Source organism: Triturus cristatus, chromosome 11 (genome assembly GCF_964204655.1).
Source record: "Triturus cristatus chromosome 11, aTriCri1.1, whole genome shotgun sequence".
Taxonomy (NCBI): domain Eukaryota; kingdom Metazoa; phylum Chordata; class Amphibia; order Caudata; family Salamandridae; genus Triturus; species Triturus cristatus.
The window spans coordinates 162,387,339-162,410,205 of NC_140594.1; the positions used below are offsets into that span (position 1 = coordinate 162,387,339).

At 45.1% G+C, this 22,867-nt stretch overlaps 1 protein-coding gene across 1 annotated transcript in view; it reads right to left on the reverse strand.

The window, feature by feature from the left end:
- MLXIP (MLX interacting protein) overlaps positions 1–22,867 on the reverse strand; it is a 2,063,149-nt gene that overhangs the window by 1,723,206 nt on the left and 317,076 nt on the right. The window contains exon 2 of the mRNA XM_085634535.1: positions 22,269–22,375. Coding sequence (XP_085490661.1) covers positions 22,269–22,375 — 107 coding nt within the window. The remainder of the gene's footprint in view (positions 1–22,268; positions 22,376–22,867) is intronic.

Below are 22,867 nucleotides of genomic sequence, written 5' to 3' on the forward strand. Positions count from 1 at the left end.
AGAATGTCTGGGTGGAAAGGACCCGTTTAAGGAGATTCCCTGAGCAGTGCCACCATTTGAGTGATTGTTTCGCATGAGTGGGCAGAATCCCACTCTCCACACATCTCCCTAAGATCTGATCCCATTGATCTTCCATACACTGTTGGAGAGCCCGCATGAAGAGATGAGCATGAAGGACCAGGAAGATGCAAAACACCATTGTACCCAGAAGGGAAGAGACTTGTCTCACAGTTAGAAGGGATGTTTTCTTCAGATTGTAACATTTTTGAAGGATTCATAATCACCTTACCTCTGAAGGAAACACTTGTGTATACTGAGTCTAGAACTGCACCCAGGTAATGCAAGTAATTACATTAAATGTATTTTTAACATCCTCAACCTCAGCATCTTTGTCTAGACATATACTGAATTGCATAGAATTATCTCCAATACGTTTTGGAGAAATGTCTACAGAATTAACTCTACACCATATAAGGGTGATAGCATTAGTAGAAGCTATTTCTAGGTCTGTGACATGTTCTAAATCACTAGAATTCACATGACTGCTATGGCAAATAATATCCATGCTTTTGGCATTATGGTTACTTATCTATTATGGTGCGTTTTAAAATTGTGCACCAAGTTATTTGTGACATTCAAAAGGGGCATACAGGACTCTCACCTCATTGGCAAAACCATGTTCTATTGAAAAATCTGATTATTCATCTCTTCTCTATCCCGATTATGGGAAATCTTTCTTAAAATCACAAGCACTGAAAACTCCCACCCACATGTGGCATATTCATTGAAAAATCCAAAGGTTACAGGGATGTTATAGTTAGGCTCAGATTTCACTTGTACAATACCAGTGAAATTCAGCAGTTATAGTTACCTGAGCTAACTATAACGTACGCCCCCGCAATGCACTGCTTAAGACCTCACATATTACATCACTCGCGACATGGTTAGTGACATCACTGATGAAATCTCAAAAAGAGGACAACGTTAACATACTTGCCAATCCTATTCATACAGGCAGAAGGTTCTCGCTTCTTAGTGATACAGTCTACTTGCTTTTTCAAGGCAAGTGATATCCAACCATAATATTAGAGAGCTTGAAAACTTTCTGCTCTGCAAGCTTGTTTCAGTTTTTTAAACAAAAGAGTGGCAGAGACAGAAGAGACTTTTAGCCACTCAGGTCTGAGAGTCAGCTGCCAGCCTGATAACTCTTAAGCCGATATGCTGCGTGTATGGAAGTGAAGGTGCTGATGTCTGGGCCACAGAATTCTGGTGCATGTCTGGAACATCGTTGCTGACTGACCTTGACTGTGCTGTGTAAAACAGACTTCTAATTAAATTTAGTATAATTGTGGGAAATAATGGCTGTCCTATATAGTCGATGGACACTTCAACATTAGATTCCCTCTGTCCCTACTTACTGACCGACTTTTTTTGCTAGTCAATTTAGATCCCAGACAGGAGTTCCAAATCCAGATCCTACAGGAAACCAGGTTTGCCTTTGTTTACTGGAAGCTGTGATGGCAGTAGCAGACAAAAAAAATCACTTCTGGAGAAAAACAGCAGTTAGTGGAAGTGACTGTCAATGAAAACGGATGTCCCACAAACGTGTAATGATTTGCATCAGGTGTTCATGACTATCCTTACTCTGATATTTTCCACTATTTAACGTACCAAAACTTTCACCTTAAAACCCACTACAACCTGAATTTGCAACAAACAACAACCACTTCATGCATACGCTTGAAAGGCAGGACTCAAAGGAAACTAATTACCACTGAAGTACGGAATACACTTTGCTGTTTTGGAGAAACACATGCATTTTACAGGCTCCAAGGTAGAAGCACTCGATACTCTGTACAGGGCTTCACTGTCTTTTAGCTAGATTCACGCTATAGAGATACCACATACATACATACCGATATGGCAATACTGCTTCTTTATAGACCTGGAGCCCATGGAGTCTGTACTGGCAGAGAAGCAACTCGGAAATGGAAGAATAAACCTCTACTATATTTTGTTTGTAGTATGGAATTATTATTATGGGGTCCCGCAGTGAATGGGCTCTCCCTTGAACCTGGAACTACAGATGTGTTGTACAGGTTTGTTCTTCAGGTAGTTCTAGCCAGTAAGGCATGTGCAGAACTGAGAGGATACCACAAAGCAAGGAAAAGGCATTGGTTTTCCACCACAGGTTGGAGAAACTTAGGCACACCGAAGCAATGTTGAAAATCTAACAACCTCTGGGTCACGTCCAGAACTGCAGCTGAGGGAGTCACTGTCACAATCGAATATGTGATCATGTGATGTAACTCCTGGCTGTTGTATATAATTATGCCAAATTGAGGTTTTTCAAACCTGAAAAATTATAACTCTTGGTCGCAGAATGGTGGGAAATATGTGGAAAGCTTCCCAGGATAGAGTCTCCTGAGGAAGACCTTCCAAATGCCATCTAGAAAATCCTTTTTCACAGGAACCCTGGAAACAGAGGTCTGTGAAGGATATTTTCTATAGGCAGTAATAGCTGTTAGATATCTTAATCAATGCAAACTACAGACCTGACTGTGAAATGGGCACAATTAGGGATGTCTGATTCTCCCAGACATCTGGAAGGATGAACATTTTTCTGAATACACCAGATGCAGAATCTCTTCGACTTAATAGCACAAGATGCTCTGATCAATGAATATTTAGCTTAGAATGTCCATACAGTCTTAGGGTACACTCACTGTATGAGTTCAGGAGTAAAGTATGATCATACCTCGAATCACCAAAGAAACTTTGGCTGGCTAAATGTGGTGACTTGCTTTAAGATGATTTACACTGTCTAGAAGGCTTTATACGGGACGACGTTCAGCTACCATACTAAGTACTAAAACTTGCTAAGTGATTAACATTTGCTAAACCACAGAGACTGTTCTGTTCTGCTCTGCAGTTGATTCCCAAATTGTTATTTCTAAATAACGTCATTGTAAGCTCAAGGGTAAATAAACGCTTGTCTGTAGCTGGCACTGTGCTATAGAATCAGCTGCTGGTATCACTATGTTCCATCGATACTCTCAGTGGTCCTAAGGAACAGTTAAAACATTTTTGTCTTATCTAGGTACTTTTATTCTGCATTGGGTATCATGTTAATTTTGCTGCTAGGTATGCCCCTGGAACGTTGTTGGGGCAAAAAAAAACAAAAGAAAATGAATAACCTAATCTAAAATGTGTTCATCTAGAAGGCCCATATCTCTTAAAGTCCTTTGCAATTTTTGCACTTATTTCGGAAAAATAATTTGTTAGGGTAAAACCTAATCTACAGTCCTAATTTATTTCATAAAGCCCATGGGTACATCAAAGTAGATACAGTTTGGTTCAAGTCAATCCTTTAGGCATGCTAGGATTACTTTCACAAAGGCTATGGAGCTGCCAGATCACACAGTGAGTCTTTCTTGCAAAACAGAAATGGGCTCAAATCTTGGGTCAGAAATTCAGAGGTCCAACCAGATTACATTCAGTCATGGAGCCTACCACTTCTGGCATTTTATCACCTGTTAAACTTTAGTCAGCAAGAACAAAACATCTTCAGGAGCAAGTACAATTTGCAAAGAATGTAGGCCAAAGAGGATGATGAGATATCAGCCCTGCCACTGTCAAAACCAGAAAAGTGAACTTCGCCAGGATCCCCCACTGAATCTCGCTCCCTCCAGCACTCTCCTCTTCCTCATAGGACACACTGGTCTTAGCAAGCAGGCAGACACTGGTACCCCATGATCCAGGGGCAGGTGATCTTGGAATGCATGGGTGATGTCCCCTCACCCAGCTGGGAGACTGGCAGGCCTTGGCCTCTAGTCCTGGTCACAGGCAGAAATCTTGCAGGGCTTCTCCTCACACAGTCTGACTGGCTGCTTGAATGTTGAAAATTGTGGGGGCCTCATACTTCCCTTCCTATAGTCCATTTCCAGACACCAATTATCATTTAGAGCCTGAGTTTTTTAAGTTTATGTTAGCAGTCTGCTTCCTCCAGAAAGCAGTCTGTCCCAGCACAAGAAAATCCAAATCTGATAGCTGCGCAACACAGCCATGGGAGTGACTAGAGGTTCACACCGGGATGACAGACGCAATGATTTGTGTATCAAAAGGTTATGCCAGGGCCTCAGTCCTACTCTTTACGATTCTCTTAGCCCCATCTCTTCCTGAGATGTACACAGACCCCTTCCCAGTGACCTTTCTCTGAATCAAAAAGCACCATTTGATGCGTACTAAAGAGTCTGGCTCTCCTTCTTCTAGTGTGTCCCACGCAGTGCACAGGAATGCAGTAATACACAAAACTGCCTGGGGGTATTCCTCTACCTCCTCATGTTTCTCCAGCTAGCTTTGGGTCTCCCAAAATGGAACCCAACATGTTCCATGTATTGAATCATTCACAGGCAAACACAACCAGCACATGCATATAATATACAAGCACTGAACAGCACTACGTCATTCATGTATTGTACCACTCACAGGCGCACACCAGGGGCGTAACAAACACCCTCGCAGTGCGGGGGGGCCCCCTGTCTTCAGTAGGTGAAGGGGGCCCCCTCAGCTCTTCGGTCGGGAGCTGTGTGTCTCACTCACTAAAGCAGCTGCAGCCTGCCCTGAGCTCCTAGCGGGACCCAGGACTGAAGAGAAACAAAGTAACAAGTTACATTGTTTCTCTTCAGTCAGAGCCCGGCCGGAAAAGGGAGGGGTGGGGGCCCTGGTGCCAATGTGCAGCCCCAATTTTGTCAGTTGGTTTGAGAGGAAATATGCATGAGACGGAGATGGGTCTTTCTGACTACATACATCACAGGAGGACTTCGCTGCAGAAAGCATGTGTTCGGGGTTCCTCTATGTGGAGAAGTGAAACGTGTGACACGCTGCTTGCACACATCTCTCATCTCTGTGTCTGCTCCACCTCATGTGTATGCCATGGATCTAGGGGTGCCCGTGCTGGCGAGGAACATCCCCGGAAACGCTGCAGCCCACGAGGTCACAGGGCTGCTGTTTTCAGACCCCCAGGTAAGCGAAAAGCCACCTTGATCTTCTGACATGATATAGAAGCGTTATTGTAGTAATGCAGTAGCATTATATATTTTTGTTATCATTTACAACGTCACTGGTGTGTTGAAACACGATACTCAGTGCAATAGCACTTACCTTTCACCCGTAGGCTGATGTTTGATTAAACAAAAAACAGCCAAAAGCTAAACACAAAACTATTTTCCCATACCATCTGCCAGACAGCAAGCTGCCAAGAAACCTGTGAGTTCGAAGCCCGATTCTTCAACAAGATATGACAACTATTGCAGTTCTCCAGGAGTGGGTCAGGTCTGCAGAAAGTGTTAGAAAACCGGACACGTTAGCAAGGTTTAGAGGTTTAGTCCAGCAGGTGCCTGAGCCCAGCGAGGTATCGGCAAAGTGCGGCTGCGGAGTGTTCTGAGTGTCTGCCCTAGTGGGGTGCTGCTTTAGAGGGGGGGTGTGGGCAGGATGACGCAGACGAGGTCTGGGGGCGCACAGAAATGCAGACTCTCTCAGTAGGGCTGTAATTTTTGTTCTTCACGAAGAAGGTGTTTGTCGAGAAGCAGATACGAGAACCTGGCCCTACTGACGAACTATCATGAGCCCTATTTACTGCTGGTTGACGCACTCATACCCGCCGTTGTTCGGATGTTCCCGGGGTGTGATGAAGATGGTCTAACAAGAGGGGGGGGGGTCTTTACATGGTGTTTAATGTCAAGAACTGTACAGGGGCATCTTGGGCGCGAGGCGGGGTCCGGCTGAGCCCGAAGGCCTAGGGATGTTTAAACCAGCAGGATGTCACTCAGTGGTGACGCTCACATCCGGTGCTGCCCGGGTGAGCCTCATCGGTGATGAATAGTCCCAGCCCTACAGCACAGTGACATTAGGACCCACACTTGCTGCACTCAGGGCTACTCACTTCGGTTACTAGGACTTCGCGCCAGTTATAAAGCGGTGAGCCCAAATACAGTGGCTACTGAGTGGCATGCGCTGGCACCAGGGCCAACTTTAGGCAGAGCGACTGGTGCAGCTGCACCTGGCACTGAGCTGTGGATGGGGGCCTGTGTTGAGAAATAACAGGGGTTTAAAAACACCTGCTGCAGAGTTCATGGTGTGTGGAGCAGTTTTCAGGCAAATGTCAAAATAACTCTGGTGATTAGAGTGATCCGAATTTTTACTCTAGTGGCAGTTTTGACTCATCATAAAGTAGTGAAGAGGGTTAATGTGCCTGCTGGAAAGAACATGTACTATGCAGATCACAGAGCTGTATTTGATGTGGATAGCTCAGTGGGTTACTGCTTTTATCACAGAGATCCTTATGTTATTTGCAGTTCAGAAGTTGCAGTCCTAATATAGCACAGTGACCTATTAACTGTCATAACAGAGCTGCCTTCAAACTGGATGGCATGGGTTAAAATGTTATGTTTTCCCCCAGTCTTTAATTATCCTAATGTAGCTAAAAATGGTTCGTTTGGGTAGAAATAAATTCTTATTAGTAAAGCCAACCCCAAACCAATGTGGTAGATTATAAATCCTGAGTTTGTGCTTCTCCAGACCAAACAATCTTAAAATATACTGCTTTCTAGTATCGATGACGTGAGTCCTACACTTTTTAATCCTCAGTGTTTTATTTAACATTTCCTATAGACTGATTTACACACGTTTGGTTCATTGTCTCTGTACATATATGTGATGTAAAGTGCTCCGATATCCTACGCTGGTATGAGTATTGATATTAAACCATTGAAATGCATGTGTGAGAGGCAGGGGCGTAACAAACACCCCTGCAGCCCCGGCGGTGATGCGGGTCCCCAGTCTTCAGTACATGAAGGGGGCCTCCTCAGCTCATCTGCAGAGCGCTGTGAGAGGTTTGCTCTAAGGGATCTCTGTAAGTAGGCATGTTAACCCAGTGATCTTCATGCGTGTGGTGGGGAGGGTTTGGGGGGACCAGAATTATGTTGCAGTGGAAGACTGATTATGCGGATGGTTTCACTCCGTTCTGCGTCAAGACTCTGCACGATGCCAGGCATTAGTCTCTGCCCTCTCTTCCCCTGTTGGAGAGCACCTGTGCGCTCAGTCTTGTACTCCGCTCCATAGCAGGACATAGGGGCATGGGCCCAGGAGGACGCACACTGCCTGCCTGTGAGTACCCACAACAACCCTACTTTGGCTCCGACGCGGTTACAGACAGAAGCTTTGCCCGGGCTGGGGGCGGGGGCCATGTGAGTACGGCCCAGACAGGGGATAAAGGAAGGTGTCCTGTGGGTCTACTGTGGGTGGAGCTTCCGCTAGGGGACAGGGAGGGGAGGGAAGGGGTGCTGCCTGCATCCTGTGAGTACCCCAATGGCAATGGGACAGTGCTAGTGGCAACCTGTGAGTACAGCCACTGGGTCCTGAAGATTGATTTTAGCAGCTGTGACAAACAGCACTGATTAAAAGTTCTCCCCCAATAAAAGGAAATAACTGGATTTTAAAGCTTTCTGCACCAAAATCTGCACATGTGGTTATTCACTGTGTTGTTTCCACCCGCTGCATTTCCACAAGTCTTATTTGCTGAAACATAACGGAGGTAAATTTCTTGTATCTTCAATGTTTGCAAACAGGTGTTTGCGCAGGGATCGCAAAATAATGACGCATTCGTATTCAAGGCCTAAATGTTGAAAGTTCGGAAACGACACATACAAACCCAGAGTGAAAACGCTTGTTTGTCATATTTCCGAGGCATTGTCCATGTTTTTTTAGCTTTATTTTTTAATTAAAAGATCATACAGCCGACTACAAGTTCAAAAATAATTAAAAAGTATCAATTTTTATAACAAAGTTTTATTATATCTACTTTTAAAAGAACTTTCTCAATGGTACTTCAGTGACCTGTAGTTCATAGCCTGGATCCTTGCGAGACCCACTTGTCTCTACATCCTTCCGAGGCCCGCAAATTGAGAATCATGACATTGGATAATGCCATCACTCATTATTTACAGCGTTTAGGAACACCCGAACTGAGGCAGGAAGAGCTGTATTGTCATGCTGCCTGATAATGCAATTCTGGTCAAATTGGAACTTTTCATTAAACGGCTTTTGTCGGGCTAAATGTAAACACAGGAGTAAGCAGTTGATCCTGAAACGAGGGTCACTAGAGAGGGGTGAGCGGGGGTGTCTCAGTAAGGCCTCTCCTGCAGGGCTCATGGACCAAAGGGCACATCCTGTGCCAGGGCCGGTGACCCCCTCTCACTAGTGGACCAAGAGGCCAGGAGGGTTAGGAACAGAAGATGCAAGAGACCTGATGGAAGGGAAGGGGTCAGGCAGAGGGGGAAACTGAAGAGTGGGGACGGAAGGACTGTGTAGAGAAATAGAAGAAGGACAATAGGGGGACATACCATCGAGCAGGCAGGGTTCTGGCTCCTACCAGCCAAATTAGATGTTCGACCAGTTAGTTTTTTTAAAATTCAGTTTTCAATATATGATTGTAAATAGAACTAAAAGCTTACTTCACACCACGTTAAAAACCCACACCTATAAATGATTTAAAAAACAAATAATAACAGCAGGAACTCTTTTAGAAGTCATTGCCCTGTGGTCAGTAATGAAAGCATGTAAGCAAGTGTTGAAGAGCAGTTTCACTAGCAAGACCTCGTGCCACTCGTGAGTCAATCCCCTGTGACGTCTATCTCAGCACACGCCCGAGGGACAAGTCCAACATGATTGGATGAGCTCACTGTCACCAGATGCTCCTACGATCGTTGTGCACTTCTGCTTTGGCTAACCACCTGCTGGTGCCATCATGGATGCGTGAGTCTGTTTCAGACTTGAGGAGTCCACGGGGTCCAAGTTTGGACAATATTATCAATAAGGTTTTATTGACCGCTTCTGCAGATACATGGTAGATTTCAGCGATAGAATAGCTCCCACATACAATGTGCTCTATTGGCTTTTCCTTTACTAATGTCTTGGTACTCAAAGCTCTGATTCAGACTTGTCAGAGTGTCCAGTTCTTTTGATTCAACTTCAGCGTGAAAGCAGCATGTGGGCACTTAATTTAAGTGTTATCAGGTGCACAGCCGGAGAGAGCTGAGGGTCTCAATGAACATAAAATAAGGAAGGGATTGCAGTCATGTACAAAGCACGTAGGTCCTCATTGCCCAGAATGAAAACACACCCTCTTATGTGTATCAGTGTGCTTGTTCTTGTTGCTCATCTAAAGGTTATACACTTATTTCACCTAGAAATGCCAGCACTGTAACAAAAGAGTTAAAAAAACTGAATCAAAAATACTAGCATTGAGTTGGAACCTTAATAACAGCGCTTAGAAACTGTATGCGTGTACCCCTCTCTCATGCTTGTGTTCCTTTTCTATCTTTTCCACTTTCTTGTTCTTTAGCCCAGGCTCACTTTCGTGCTCTGCTTTGCCCTCTCTGTCTTTCCATATATATTCCTCTATCTCTCTCATACTCTCTCTGGCTCTCTCTTTAGTTGTCTGACTCACTTTCTCTTTCTCCTCAATATCCCTCTATAAGTCTATTTTTTTCTCTTTGCCTGTCTATTCCATTCTTTGTCCTTCTGTCTCTGTCTCACTCAGCTTCTCCCTTATGCTCTTTATTTGCCGCACGTGTTTGCCCTCTTCCTTGCCTTACTGTCTCCTCATTGTCTTTTTCTACCTGTGAAGCATAGTAGCCTAGTCTCAAGCCCGGTAGGCATCCCTTGACTCCGCACAATCAGAATCATGAAGTTCCAAATGGCCAGGCTGTGTGTGCGTACTCTAGAGAGCGTCAGGGAGTGAATATGTGCATCTATGTGAGATTGATATATAGCAAGTGTGATACCCTCTGCCATTTCCAGCTCTTCAGCTAAGCACACTGAATGGTGGGATTTCCAACCGCATACATGAGGGAGATGAATAACATCTCCAAAAATGCAACATGCTATTGGCTCGAAGGTCAGGACTGTCTGGAGTTTGTCTAACCTGGTATAGCTGACTTGGCAGGGGTGTCACATAATTTATTTTTTAAAGGTTTTTATAATTGCAAAGTTTGGCTCTGTTCTCAATATCTATCAGCTATACAATCTCCTCTTCATCAGGCCCTTAGGCTGGTATTAATGTATAGTATGTTTACCAGATAGGCCATGTCACCAGGGGCACCCTATTCAGGGCCATCTATTCCTTTTACAAAGCATTGTAATTTGTAATCTATCGATCTGGCCAGAATACATAAATAAGGCTTTACATTTTAAGGATCGTATGTTGTATTAATCTTTGCAATCAAGACAACCGAGGAAAGTTTTTCAGAGCGTACATTGCCAGGTTGATTATATTTATTTCGCAAAACAGAAAGCGGCTGACACAAGAAGTTTCTGAAAGTAAACAGTTCTTATTGGCATCCTGTTTGCCTTCTGTTCTTTATTTTGATCTACCTGCCATGAGTAGCAAGGGGAGTGCCATGGGCTGCAAGGGGAGTGCCATTGGTAGCAAGGTGACGCAGGTGCAATTCCTGGCGACTTCTAAATGATAGTCCATGGCTGCATCCTTCCTCTTGGTACTTTCCATTGGCTCCTGCCTCTGCAGCAGTGCCTCACTAGGAGCCCCTGCCTCGCAGCTAGCACTGACTACTAGAGATGAGCACAAGCCACCAACCTCTGGAGGGCCTAGGATGACGAGGTGTCCTGGATTCACCAGAACAGCCCAGATTTTTCACCAGCTGTCCCATTAGATTTCAACAATTTTAACACATGTCCTGGTTTTCAGAGAGGGTCGACTAAAGACATAGGAAGGCACGTTTTTTATGGGTTTTATGGGCAGTATGGCGGGTCGCTGGCCTGAGAGCACTTGACTGGTACGGAGAATGGGGGGCCCCCTCAAGTTTCGTTACGCCACTGGCGCACACACACCAGCATATGCATATACCACACACACTCACTGCACTATTTCTGTATTGTGTCATTCACAGCATCCCACACCAAACTGATGTAGGCCAAGTGTGAGTTAAGCACACAGCAGCAGACCTTTAAATGAATGACCCTGCAGGCCTCCCTCAAGTGACACAGATAAAAAGGCCTGATCAATACAGTATATGTTGCCCCACCACGTTCATGCTGCTTAACTCCTGGTAAAGGCAGTAACCTTTCACCACAATGGGGATACTGCTCTGCGCACACCTCCCGATCCAAAAAGACCACAATCCGTGAGACAGGCCTATGTCATGGCAAACACTCAATCTGTGTTCACCCATGTCAACAACCACCACACAAAACCTGCATCAGGGATCCAAACATCATTACAGTTGGGGCACTCAGGGAAGGGACAGACATTCATCACCATACAATGGGCTTTTCAGTCCCAACAGCACCAATGCCCTCCAGAGGTATAAAAGGTCTTGATACACAACCGATTTGAAAAACTTTATTCGACAATTAAGTCTTGAAAGTATCATACATTAGCCAACAACATACACATGAGTTAAAACATAAGTTAAAACAAAACATGACATATTTCCATAGGCACACTATTTTCTAGCTTACTCCTGTCCTAATCATCAGTTTAAGTAAACAACATTAATATCCAATGAGACAATTGATTAAAGAAACTTTCCAATTTGATTTAGTTTAGACAGATGAGTCAGAAAATAAAAAATGAATAGATACATGACTTCAAACAAGCGCCACTACATTAGGTGCTTTAATATTTGGCTGTCTGGATCGTATTATCCAGGCCCACTTTATATACTTTGCCATTGCAATTGCAATTAGTGGGCTCGGATCTGAACACAAAATTCTTAGTGCCTCTACGTGCCTTCGGGTGCCTAAAAGCCGACAGACAGGTAATAATCATTTTTTTCGTGGGAGCTCATAAAGAGGACAGAAGAAAACAAAATGGCTCAGAGATTCTATCATGTCCCTGCATTTTGGGCATTTATCCAGGGACCCTTTAGTCCATTTAAAAGTAAATGAGCAGATAGGGAGAGTACCTATCCTAAACTGAAAATAGAGTTTGCGATCAATTGGTGCTTCTATCAAATCCCAATAAAGTTCCTGTCTGGGGTAAGCCTTAATCTCTAGATATCTAGCTGTTAGCTGGGATGTACACCCCTTTGCAGCAGATTCCGTGGCAATAAATTCCCAGTACTTGGCTTTGACAATTTCTTTTGGGGGAAAAACAGCATTTTGAGGATCATCCCAAAGGTTGTTCCATCCCAATCTATAAAGTAACATCTTGATGGACCTCAACCAGTCTATTCTATGAAAGAGGTCTTTCTCCATTATTTCTTTTAGGCCCAGCGCATAATGCTTTAGCTCCTCAGTTGACCAGATCCTACGCCAATACAGCAATGGTCGCAAATTAGCGGTATCTTGTAGGGTTTTCAAACCAAGGTCCCAGAAAAGAGGTAGCAAGGGAGTACTTTGTGGTACGCCAACAACTTTCCTTATAAACTCGCTCTCCATAGCATTCAACCGTTTTGGGTTATTTCCATATCCCCATAGCTCAGAACCATATAGAGATGAGCTACGTATCTTCATCGTATAAACCTCGAGGAGTGGGGCTATAGGCTGGGTCTGCGAGTTTTTAAATCTTTTTAAAAGGAAGCCTGTCTGTTGTTTGAACTTCATAATAGAAAAGTCTATTTGGCTTTTCCAGCGCATATTCTTCTGTAATGTTACTCCCAAATAAGTGAAAGCATCCACCTGTTACAGGGGAGAACCATTCATGACAATTACACTACTAAAGGGTTTGTACGATCTGCGCGGGTTCGGGCCATTCAGGACCATAAACTTGGTCTTGGAAACGTTTATTTCCAAGCCACGTAGCAAGCAGAATTCTTCAAAGCGTCGGAGGGTTAGCTGTAGGCCACTCGGAGTTTTAGAAATCAGCAGTGTGTCGTCCGCGAACATGAGAACAGGAATGCGCGTTCCGGACATTGCCGGAGCATCTGAGGGGACACGGGAGAGGAACTCGGCCACCCCATTCACGAAGAGTGAGAACAAGGTCGGTGCCAAGACACATCCTTGCCGCACTCCTCGCTCCACGGGGAAAGACTCCGTTACCTCGCCCTGTCTTCCCCACCGGACCCGAGCAAAATTGCTCTCATGTAAGCGGACGACCAATGCCAATAACTCCGGCGCCATCCCCAAATCCTCCAACACTTGCCACAGCTTATCACGTGGAACCAAATCGAAGGCCGCCCGCAGGTCGACAAACACAGCGTACAAAACCCCTTTTTCTAGAACCACTGTCCTTCAATAGAGGACAATGAACCTGAAGACCTGGTCTATGGTGCTGGTTTTAGGGCGAAACCCGGCCTGTAATGGGCTCAGTACATTACTGGATTCCATCCAGGTCTGGATTTTGCCCAAGACCAGCCTACCCAAAATCTTTTGTAAAGCATCTATCAAGCTAATGGGTCTATAATTGCAAGCCAACGATTTATCCCCTTTTTTGTATATTGGGACGATTTCTGCACCTTTCCACGAGTACGGGATCGCCATTCCCTGAGCTATGGCATTAGCTAGGTGCATAATATATAATGACCACCTCGCTCTATTATACAAAAATACATCGGCCGGGATACAATCCATGCCGGGTGCACGACCCTGGGTAACCTTGTCAAGCGCAATGTCAACCTCCCCGACACTAAACACAGGGGTATCATAAAACGGCCTCTCCTGATAAGGCTTACTAGCTTCCTCAGGGCCTATCGAATACTGAGACTTGAAAAAGTCTACCCAAGAACTCTGGGGGACATGATTTTGGGGACTATCAACTATTTCGCCCTTTTTCCATTTAAAAATATTCCAGAATTTTTTCTGGTCTTTATCAACACATGCTGCTTTTAGGTCTTGCCACTCACATTCATTCCAATCCTTTTTTGCTTTCCATAGGACTTTTTTATGGGTATTACGAGCAAATTTGATCTTATTTGGATCTTTTGATATTAGAGCAAGTCCCAGCTCGGTGCGGGCTTGTTTACAGGAGGCGTTATACCAACCCTCCTGTTTGCTTCTTGAGGCTTTCTGTACTACAGGGGGTCTGCAAAAACATGATTTTAGTTTTTCAACTAATTTTCCATGAATTTCCTCAAATGTTACTAAGTGTTGTCCTAAATTACCTACTACCGTAATTGACGACAGCGCCTCTTCAACATAGGACTCGATATTACCTAACAAATCTGGGTGTTCTACTACGTTACGCCATTTAAGGTGGCGTTCATTATTTGATAGAACTACAGCTGGGCCAATCTTTTCAGGAGTTTGATCTTTACTAGCTCCCATTCCCAAATCAAACATGGCTACTAGGGGATTGTGGTCGCTTTCAATCCTGGTCTCGACCATCATATCCACTAATGTATGCCACATCCTCAGATGGACTAAGAGGTAATCTATATTACTTGCCCTAGTGCCATTATCATACGTTTTGTTGCACATCCTATCTGATTTGGTTCTGCCATTGGCCGCCCTCAGCTGGTTGCCCAGGCAGAACCCTTTCAGGTACAGGGCCGCCTCTGTCCACTTACCGACTGTCTTTGTCTCAAGCTGTGGGACACCCCATTTTGTATCCTCTTCCTCTGTCAGAAGCATGTCTTGAGACCAGAGTGGCTCGAAAGTCGTGTTAAAATCTCCCGCAATAAGTGGGAGCACATCAATGGGGCTGGATTCTACAATGGTATTTAATGCGGATATCACCTCAACTTTTTTTCCGCCTGGTAAACCCCTTACATATACATTGTATATGTCAATTTTAAGATTTTGCGGACTGGTCAGCCTAATTCCCAATATGTCAGCGTTCTGTATAGGAGTAGTTTGAACTTTACATTCCAGATTCTGTTTAACCCAGATGATCAGGCCTCCTGACGCCCGGCCCCTGGGTTTTTTCTCTGCTGGAACAAAAAAATTCAAATATCCCAACATGAACACCGGGTCTAATGACCATGTCTCTTGGAAAAGACAGATGTCATGCTTGCTGATAAAATCTACCCAAAGGGGAGATGAAAATTTAGAGTTTATACCCGCCACATTCCAAGATAAAAACAATACATGACCTGCAGAGACAAGTCCCCCTTCCATACTCCCTATAGTAAGTATAGGGGAAGGGGCTATATTTTGCCCAAGGCAAGGGATGGGATCAATACCTGAAAATTCGTTTTGACATTCAGCATGGATGCCTTGTTCTCTAGTCCCAGTCATATTTACTTGGTCAAGGGATATATTAACATCTCTACCATTAGGCGGATCACTATCACACATACCCTCATCTGCCATTAGAGCCACATTTGATTTTTCACAGTTGCCTGATGTCGCTAAGGATACATGTGGCATTGCATCATTGGAGTGTATTCTACCATCAATCAGTCAGTCGCAGTCCGCTAACCCAGAGAGTACATCAAATCTGTTGATGGATCTTATGTCCTCAAGAAAGGTTCCATTCATCAAGGGGCCCCTGCGTGTAATCCCACCTAAAGGCTGAGACTTAGGTACATAGAAGTAAGACAGTGGCATTGTACATATCAGAGCCGAAGGATCATTTTGGGGCCAAGAGCAGATATATTCCACACACCGCCTATCCCTAAAATTAATAACAACACAATCTCCCTTAAATGACTTAGTGCTTCTGCCCACCCAATTTACACGCCTAGCGTATAAGATCTCAGCACGCATATGGGCCGGCAGTGGTCGTTTGGCATTAAGCCAGTGTGTACATTTATTCTTTAGATCCCAATAGGATTCCCTTGCTCCATTTGCCAGATTGGGAACCCCAGTTAAAATCACCACATAGGGGGCAGCTTCAGGGGGTAAATGTAGATCAATTAGGCCTGGAGAGGCCTGTACTACAGGCTGAATGATTGGAGGCTGCCTGTCAGTTCTTGCTCTACTTTCCCTAGGACTACTTGGCGTCGGGTGTGGGGAGAGATGTTCAGCTACTACCCGAGTGTCCACTGCTGAAGTAGGATTAGACTCCTGGGGGATAGATCGATTATCTGGTGCAGAATTAATCAAATTACTGGCAGTGGATTTGGTCTCAATCCGGTGACATGTTGTGCCAGAGCGCTCTTTTAACGAGCTCTGGCCTTGTTTGCCACCCCGAGAATGACCCGATGCAAGTGAAAGTTCCATACATACAAGTCTACTTTCAATAGAACCTAACCTTTCATAGATGGGGTCACATAATTTCTTAACAATACTTTCCATTTTATCCCAAAAACATGCTATGTCTGTTACTTCCACATCTGACAACCCCAGTGGTGGTAATGGGTGTGCCCTTGTTTCAGTTGTTAGAGGCTTGGGGTGTGGGGGTGGAACCTTCTTTGCGACAGAGACGAGGGATTGACCAGCCTTAGTGTTAACGTTCTTCACAGCGGCTTTCTTTTGATTACCCCTACAGTTTTTTTTCAGGGTAATGGCTGGTTGTTGCTGGCCGGAAGCCGCATTTAAGATGCTGGTTGAGCGGGTCTTAATACTTGACAAAGATTTGGAAGTAGGGACCCCATTACCCATATTTGAAGTGTCAACATTATCATCCAGTATTTCAATCAGAGGCGTGGGGCAAATCATTGACTCATTAGTTTGTTCATCCATCACTGGAGACACTGGACTCGAGGAATCCAATCTTACGGGCTGGCCACATGGAGGTGATCTTGAATTAGCCATATTCCCCAAAGAGGACCGCTTGTCACAGAGAATGTCTAATGATAATCTTTTTTCAGTTAATTCAATGTCCTTAGCAAGGACTGATTGCACTCTCACCAAGAAATTATCCAATGTTCCCATTAGTGCGCCCCCAGTCGAATGCAAAATAGGACCGTCCCTTTTCTGCGTTTTATCCATCTTTGGCATATAGTTGCAACGTCTTTAGGCAAAAACCCACTAGGTTACAAACGTGCGGTAAATAGCTTGCACTTACCGAGCATCAAAAACTGCAAGCAACAGGTGTTAGAGAAGGGTCCCGTTCCGTTCTTGAACGTTCTCGGACGGACTCAGACGGGCCCGCCCTTGGCCCGGGCTTCGCCCGGCGTGCGCCCGCGCGCGTCCCGCGAAGCGGGGGCCGTGAGGAGTGTTATAGCGTCAGGGCGGGAGGGCGGGAGTACGGGAAGAGGACACAGCTGTGTTCAATCGCGGGGCTGCTGGTCCTCGCAGTCCCGCATTACACTCGCTTCCTCGGATGACAGTCACCAATAGGGGTTCAGGCGGCTCCTCCGTTCCTCAGCACTCAATAGATCCCTCAGTTAAAAGCACTTGAGAATAAAAACAGTCTCAAACTCCTACCACGAACGGCACCCGCGAAGCAGGGGCCGTGAGGAGTGTTATAGCATCAGGGCGGGAGTACGGGAAGAGGACACAGCTGTGTTCAATCGCGGGGCTGCTGGTCCTCGCAGTCCCGCATTACACTCGCTTCCTCGGATGACAGTCACCGATAGGGGTTCAGGCGGCTCCTCCGTTCCTCAGCACTCAATAGATCCCTCAGTTAAAAGCACTTGAGAATAAAAACAGTCTCAAACTCCTACCACGAACGGCACCCGCGAAGCGGGGGCCGCGAGGAGTGTTATAGCGTCAGGGCGGGAGGGCGGGAGTACGGGAAGAGGACACAGCTGTGTTCAATCGCGGGGCTGCTGGTCCTCGCAGTCCCGCATTACACTCGCTTCCTCGGATGACAGTCACCAATAGGGGTTCAGGCGGCTCCTCCGTTCCTCAGCACTCAATAGATCCCTCAGTTAAAAGCACTTGAGAATAAAAATAGTCTCAAACTCCTACCACGAACGGCACCCGCGAAGCGGGGGCCGTGAGGAGTGTTATAGCGTCAGGGCGGGAGGGCGGGAGTACGGGAAGAGGACACAGCTGTGTTCAATCGCGGGGCTGCTGGTCCTCGCAGTCCCGCATTACACTCGCTTCCTCGGATGACAGTCACCAATAGGGGTTCAGGCGGCTCCTCCGTTCCTCAGCACTCAATAGATCCCTCAGTTAAAAGCACTTGAGAATAAAAACAGTCTCAAACTCCTACCACGAACGGCACCCCACACAATAGATGACGACGCAAAGTGTAATTATGTGTTTGGTCATTGCCTTGCCCTTCTCATCTTCAGTGAGTCCTACAAGATTCTGATCATCCACTCTGTCCTTTCAAAGGCAGCCGATGTAGTAGGATACTGGATGTCTGAGGTCTAGTGTATGGCAATGCACCTCTTCCTTATTTGGATTAGGAGGGCAGGAAGAAAGATGTGTTAGACTGGCCGAAATGTAAGGCAGATATAACCTTGTGTAGAAAAGATGGACCGGTACGGAGGACTAACTTATTCATGTAGACACAATGTCAAAGGAGGACGAGCTGAGAGGACCTGAAGTTCTCTGACCCTCCAGGATGAAGTTACCACGACCAATAAAACACTCTTCAGAGTGAAAATTCAAACCAGGTAACTGTGCATTGGCTCAAATGTGGATGTCATGACAACAGTCAACGCAAGATTCAAATCTCACTGAGAAGAAATAAACGGATTAGGAGGAAACAAGGTAAGCAAAAGCTTTAGAAAATGCAGCACTAGTGGTGATCTTAAATAAGGATGGCTAATCAGGAAGATACATGAAAGTGGATAAGGAAGCCAAAGATTCTGTGCTATAACGTGAAATGATGACGCCTACACCCTGCGCAGAATGTGATGAGCTGTGCGGGGCCTACGAGTCTCTTAGCTATACGTTGGCCTTTGGCTGAATAAAGGCCCCTCTTGAGGGTTGGGCCCACCTGCGCCGCAAGAGCTGCAGGGGCCAGAGTTACGACCCTGCACATAACTAAACCATAGCCACTGCCAAACACTGTTAAGCAAGAGACAGTGTGAATCATAGAATGTTGTGAAGATAAGACTAAATTCCAATCTATCAACATGCACTATTCAACAAACTTGTTCCAGCAACCTGCATGAATGGATTTTATAGTGAGTTTACTGGGAGCCAGGATGACGTCCAGAACTAAAGCAGGAAGACAAAAGGACTTATTTGGGAATTGGGATGGAGGACCTGACCATCCTGCTTTGAGGACAGGCCTACCTCCGTACAGAGGAGGAGTAGGTCGAATACTGAGTGCCAACAGATTGGCATGTCAGAATATCCTCACTGATTAATATTATTAGCAGAGAAGGAATTGAAACATGTAGCAATAAATGTAGGATCTGGATCCGCTGCACCTTCTATACCACAGGACCTTCGTCATGTGCTGATGGTGTTCTTTGGCTAGTGCTGGAGACTCAACCTTCACTAGCCTGTTATCCAGGAGTGAGAATACATGGACCCATGGCCTTCTTTTTGAAACGGTCACAACTGCCAGCACTTTCATAAGAAATAATGTGCAGTCATCTGTCCAAACAGTAGGGAAATGTACTGGTTGTGCCGAAACCCCAATGTAAACCACAGGTGATGCCTTTTCGGGGCGATAATCGGCAAGTGAAAATAGGTGTTCTGAAGTTCCAGGGATGCAAGCCAACCACCTACATTGAGGGCCAGCAGAACTTGGCTCTGGGGAAGCATCTTGAATTTGTCCTGATGCCTGCACACGTTTTCAAGGGAGTAAGTTTGAGGATAGATCTCAGACTGTTGGGGATCCTTTTTGGGAACCAGGAAGTAAAAGTAGTAGAATCTTGTGACTCTATTTTACCTGAGGCATCCCAACTATGGCTCCTTTGTTCAGCAGGACATGACCTTCCACCTCTGAAATTAAGGAAAACAAAAAAGTGATGGGCTGATTTTTTAAAATTAATCTTAGTTACAAGCAATTACTCTGGGCCGCTGTCTAAACCATGATTGTTTTGCCCACCAACAAGCCTCAGACAGGTAGTAGCCTTAGGCAAATCAGTCTTGGTCCTGCTCCAACCGGAATATGCCTGCCAAAACTGCCAGGCTAAGCCCGCTCTGAATAGGGACACAGTTTCATCCATTTTGGGTCTCATCATCAGAGTGCAGCTTGAGTCCTATGGTACATTTAACATGGGACCCACGTCTGCACTTAGGGCTTAGCACAGCAGAAAGCAAAAAGATTGGTGGATTGCTTGAATTAATGTCAGTCACTGGGGTGTAATCCAGTCTTCTTAAATCGAGGAATATGCCGTAGAAAGCACCCTGGCGAACGGGGGGCAGTCCATAAGAAAAAGAGAAAGCTTGTGCCAATTAGCTTGAAGACTCCGTGATCCTTTGTGACAGTCTCTCAAATGGTGGAAAAGTGCAAAATGTCACCTCTCCCCTCCTGGTCTACATTATTAAGAAGAGTCAGAGAGGTTCTGAGGCAGAAACAGAGAACGAAAAGGATGGGGGGCGGTGGGTATTGATTTGCTGCTGAGATTAAACAAAGAGGACTAGCTTAAGTTGACCAAAGTGTTACAGTACTCAAATTAGTTCTGTCACGGGCACCTTGTTGGTGTATTCATGAAGCCCTCACCCACCAACCTAGTTGGTGGCATGCTTCATCATCGGGCCCACCCAGTGATACCTAGTATGTCCCGGGTGTGCTACGACGCCTGATTACAGCGGAGCTGGTATATTGCTGAGAGTGCAGTGAGGTTGGGTGAGTTGTGATTTAAAACGGCTTGGTGGTGGTCCCAGTACCCGAGGGTAAATTAAATTTTGATAACTGGGCCGTCACCAGCGGTTAAAAGTAAGGCTACAGGACGCGTGAGGGTGGCGAGTTACTGCCCCCTGCGTCCTTCAGATGGTCGACATGTTTCCGACGGCGGGACAACAGGTACAAGGCAGGCACTGACCAGAAAGACTGGTCATCCCCTTACCGCTTCCCCCCAGGAAGCCTTGGCTAATAACCCAAAGCATATGCATGAGAAGGGAATCCCCCTCTCACATATAGAAAAACGCCTTAGTGAGTGTATCACATAATCTGTACCACAACACTAAGTCTGTTTTATTTCACCACACCTTTTTAAAAAAACGGTCCTGAAGAAAGCCAGAACACTCTAAGGCACTGGCTGAAACATGTCGACCATCTGAAGGACGCAGGGGGCAGTAACTCGCCACCCTCACGCGTCCTGTAGCCTTACTTTTAACCGCTGGTGACGGCCCAGTAATTAAAATTTAATTTACCCTCGGGTACTGGGACCACCACCAAGCCGTTTTAAATCACAACTCACCCAACCTCACTGCACTCTCAGCAATATACCAGCTCCGCTGTAATCAGGCGTCGTAGCACACCCGGGACATACTAGGTATCACTGGGTGGGCCCGATGATGAAGCATGCCACCAACTAGGTTGGTGGGTGAGGGCTTCATGAATACACCAACAAGGTGCCCGTGACAGAACTAATTTGAGTACTGTAACACTTTGGTCAACTTAAGCTAGTCCTCTTTGTTTAATCACATATAAACCCTCAGGGACTCGGACTAGCTAACTAGTCCTCTCTCTCCCTCTTGTTACACGCATTGATTTGCTGCTACCATTGGTGAATGTGATCCCCAGGATCCACCTCTGACCCCAAAAGGACCCTTCGACCTGTTTGGAGTGGCTGCGAAGGTTGTCACTGCTGTGAGGTTTGTGCCCTAAAGTAGTCAAAAACTTTCCATGCTATTGACGAGTCTCTCATTCTGAGGAAGATAAGGCAAGCAAGCAAGTAAGCGATACCTCTGCTGTTTTGAAGCGTTCTAAGAAGGAGTTTCTTTCTTATCAAATATGCGCATGCTGCCAAGAGCATGACCATGAGGGGTGCCTTGCAATCTCCTGAGAAGTCAGTGAAACACATCTAAGTATGGCAGCACATCATGATTATCGTTCCAATGGGCAGAGTCATGGTGTCCACGGTCTCCAGGCCACAATTTAGGATCTAGCTTTTTCAACTATATCTAGAGCAATTTGGGTTCAATTTGAAGGAAAAATCATGTGCCACTAAACCTTTTTGGGAAGGGAATGACAAAAATATTTTGGGTCACAAAGTGCAGATATGCCGTCTTGCTGTTTATCTGAGGACTGATGGGCCCCAAAGAGGTTTCTTTTTATGGGATCTACAATATGGGTAGGGATATTCAATATCTGAATACTGATTATGTTTTCATACTGGAGATTACGTGATCTATGAATTTCAGAAGCCAGTGTGTAGAGAACATTAAGACTTACAAAATTAACTACTACGTAAAAAACAAACATACTTTCAAATTCCTAGTGGTTTAAATTGCAAAATAGGACTTGACATATCACAATTGGCATTCATAATCGTAACTCAGAGAAGGACTTTAAGCATGTAGCAATAAATATACCACTACAGTGGAATTCTAACAATACTCACATTGCATATACCAAGCCCTCCAGATAGCATTATTCAAACGGATCTTGTCTCGCCACTGAAGTTTTAAGCCTTTGAAATTCTTCCATTTTGGGGATACCAGTTTTCCACTGAAACACAAAAAATAGAAGAAATGGATCCTGTCACACTATTCATAAATGAATGTAATGTTTCTTTAACCCAATGTGTTAGGGAATCAATATTTCTGGAGTAAAATACTGAATGTGTGAGAATGCTATGCCTTATTACAGTTAGTGAACAGAACTGTTAGAGTACAAGGATCCTTTTCTGCAGATATTTGTCATGCCATGGACCGGATTTAACAGAGAAGAAGGGGCAAAAGTCAAATTGATACTTTCAAAGTGTTGTAGTCTTGCATACGATGTAACATGAATAACTGTGCCCACCGACAACCACTAGACTAAAAGATGTATATAACAATTCATGTACAAGTTTAACCTCTCGTAACTGCCAGTTCATAGTTTCAATTACCAATCTTCTTATGTAATATAATTAGACTGAGATGACCTGCAATATTAAGTTATCAATCAAGCCAAAACTAACAATTTACATGTGAAGTTCTTATGTGTAAGGAAACAGGA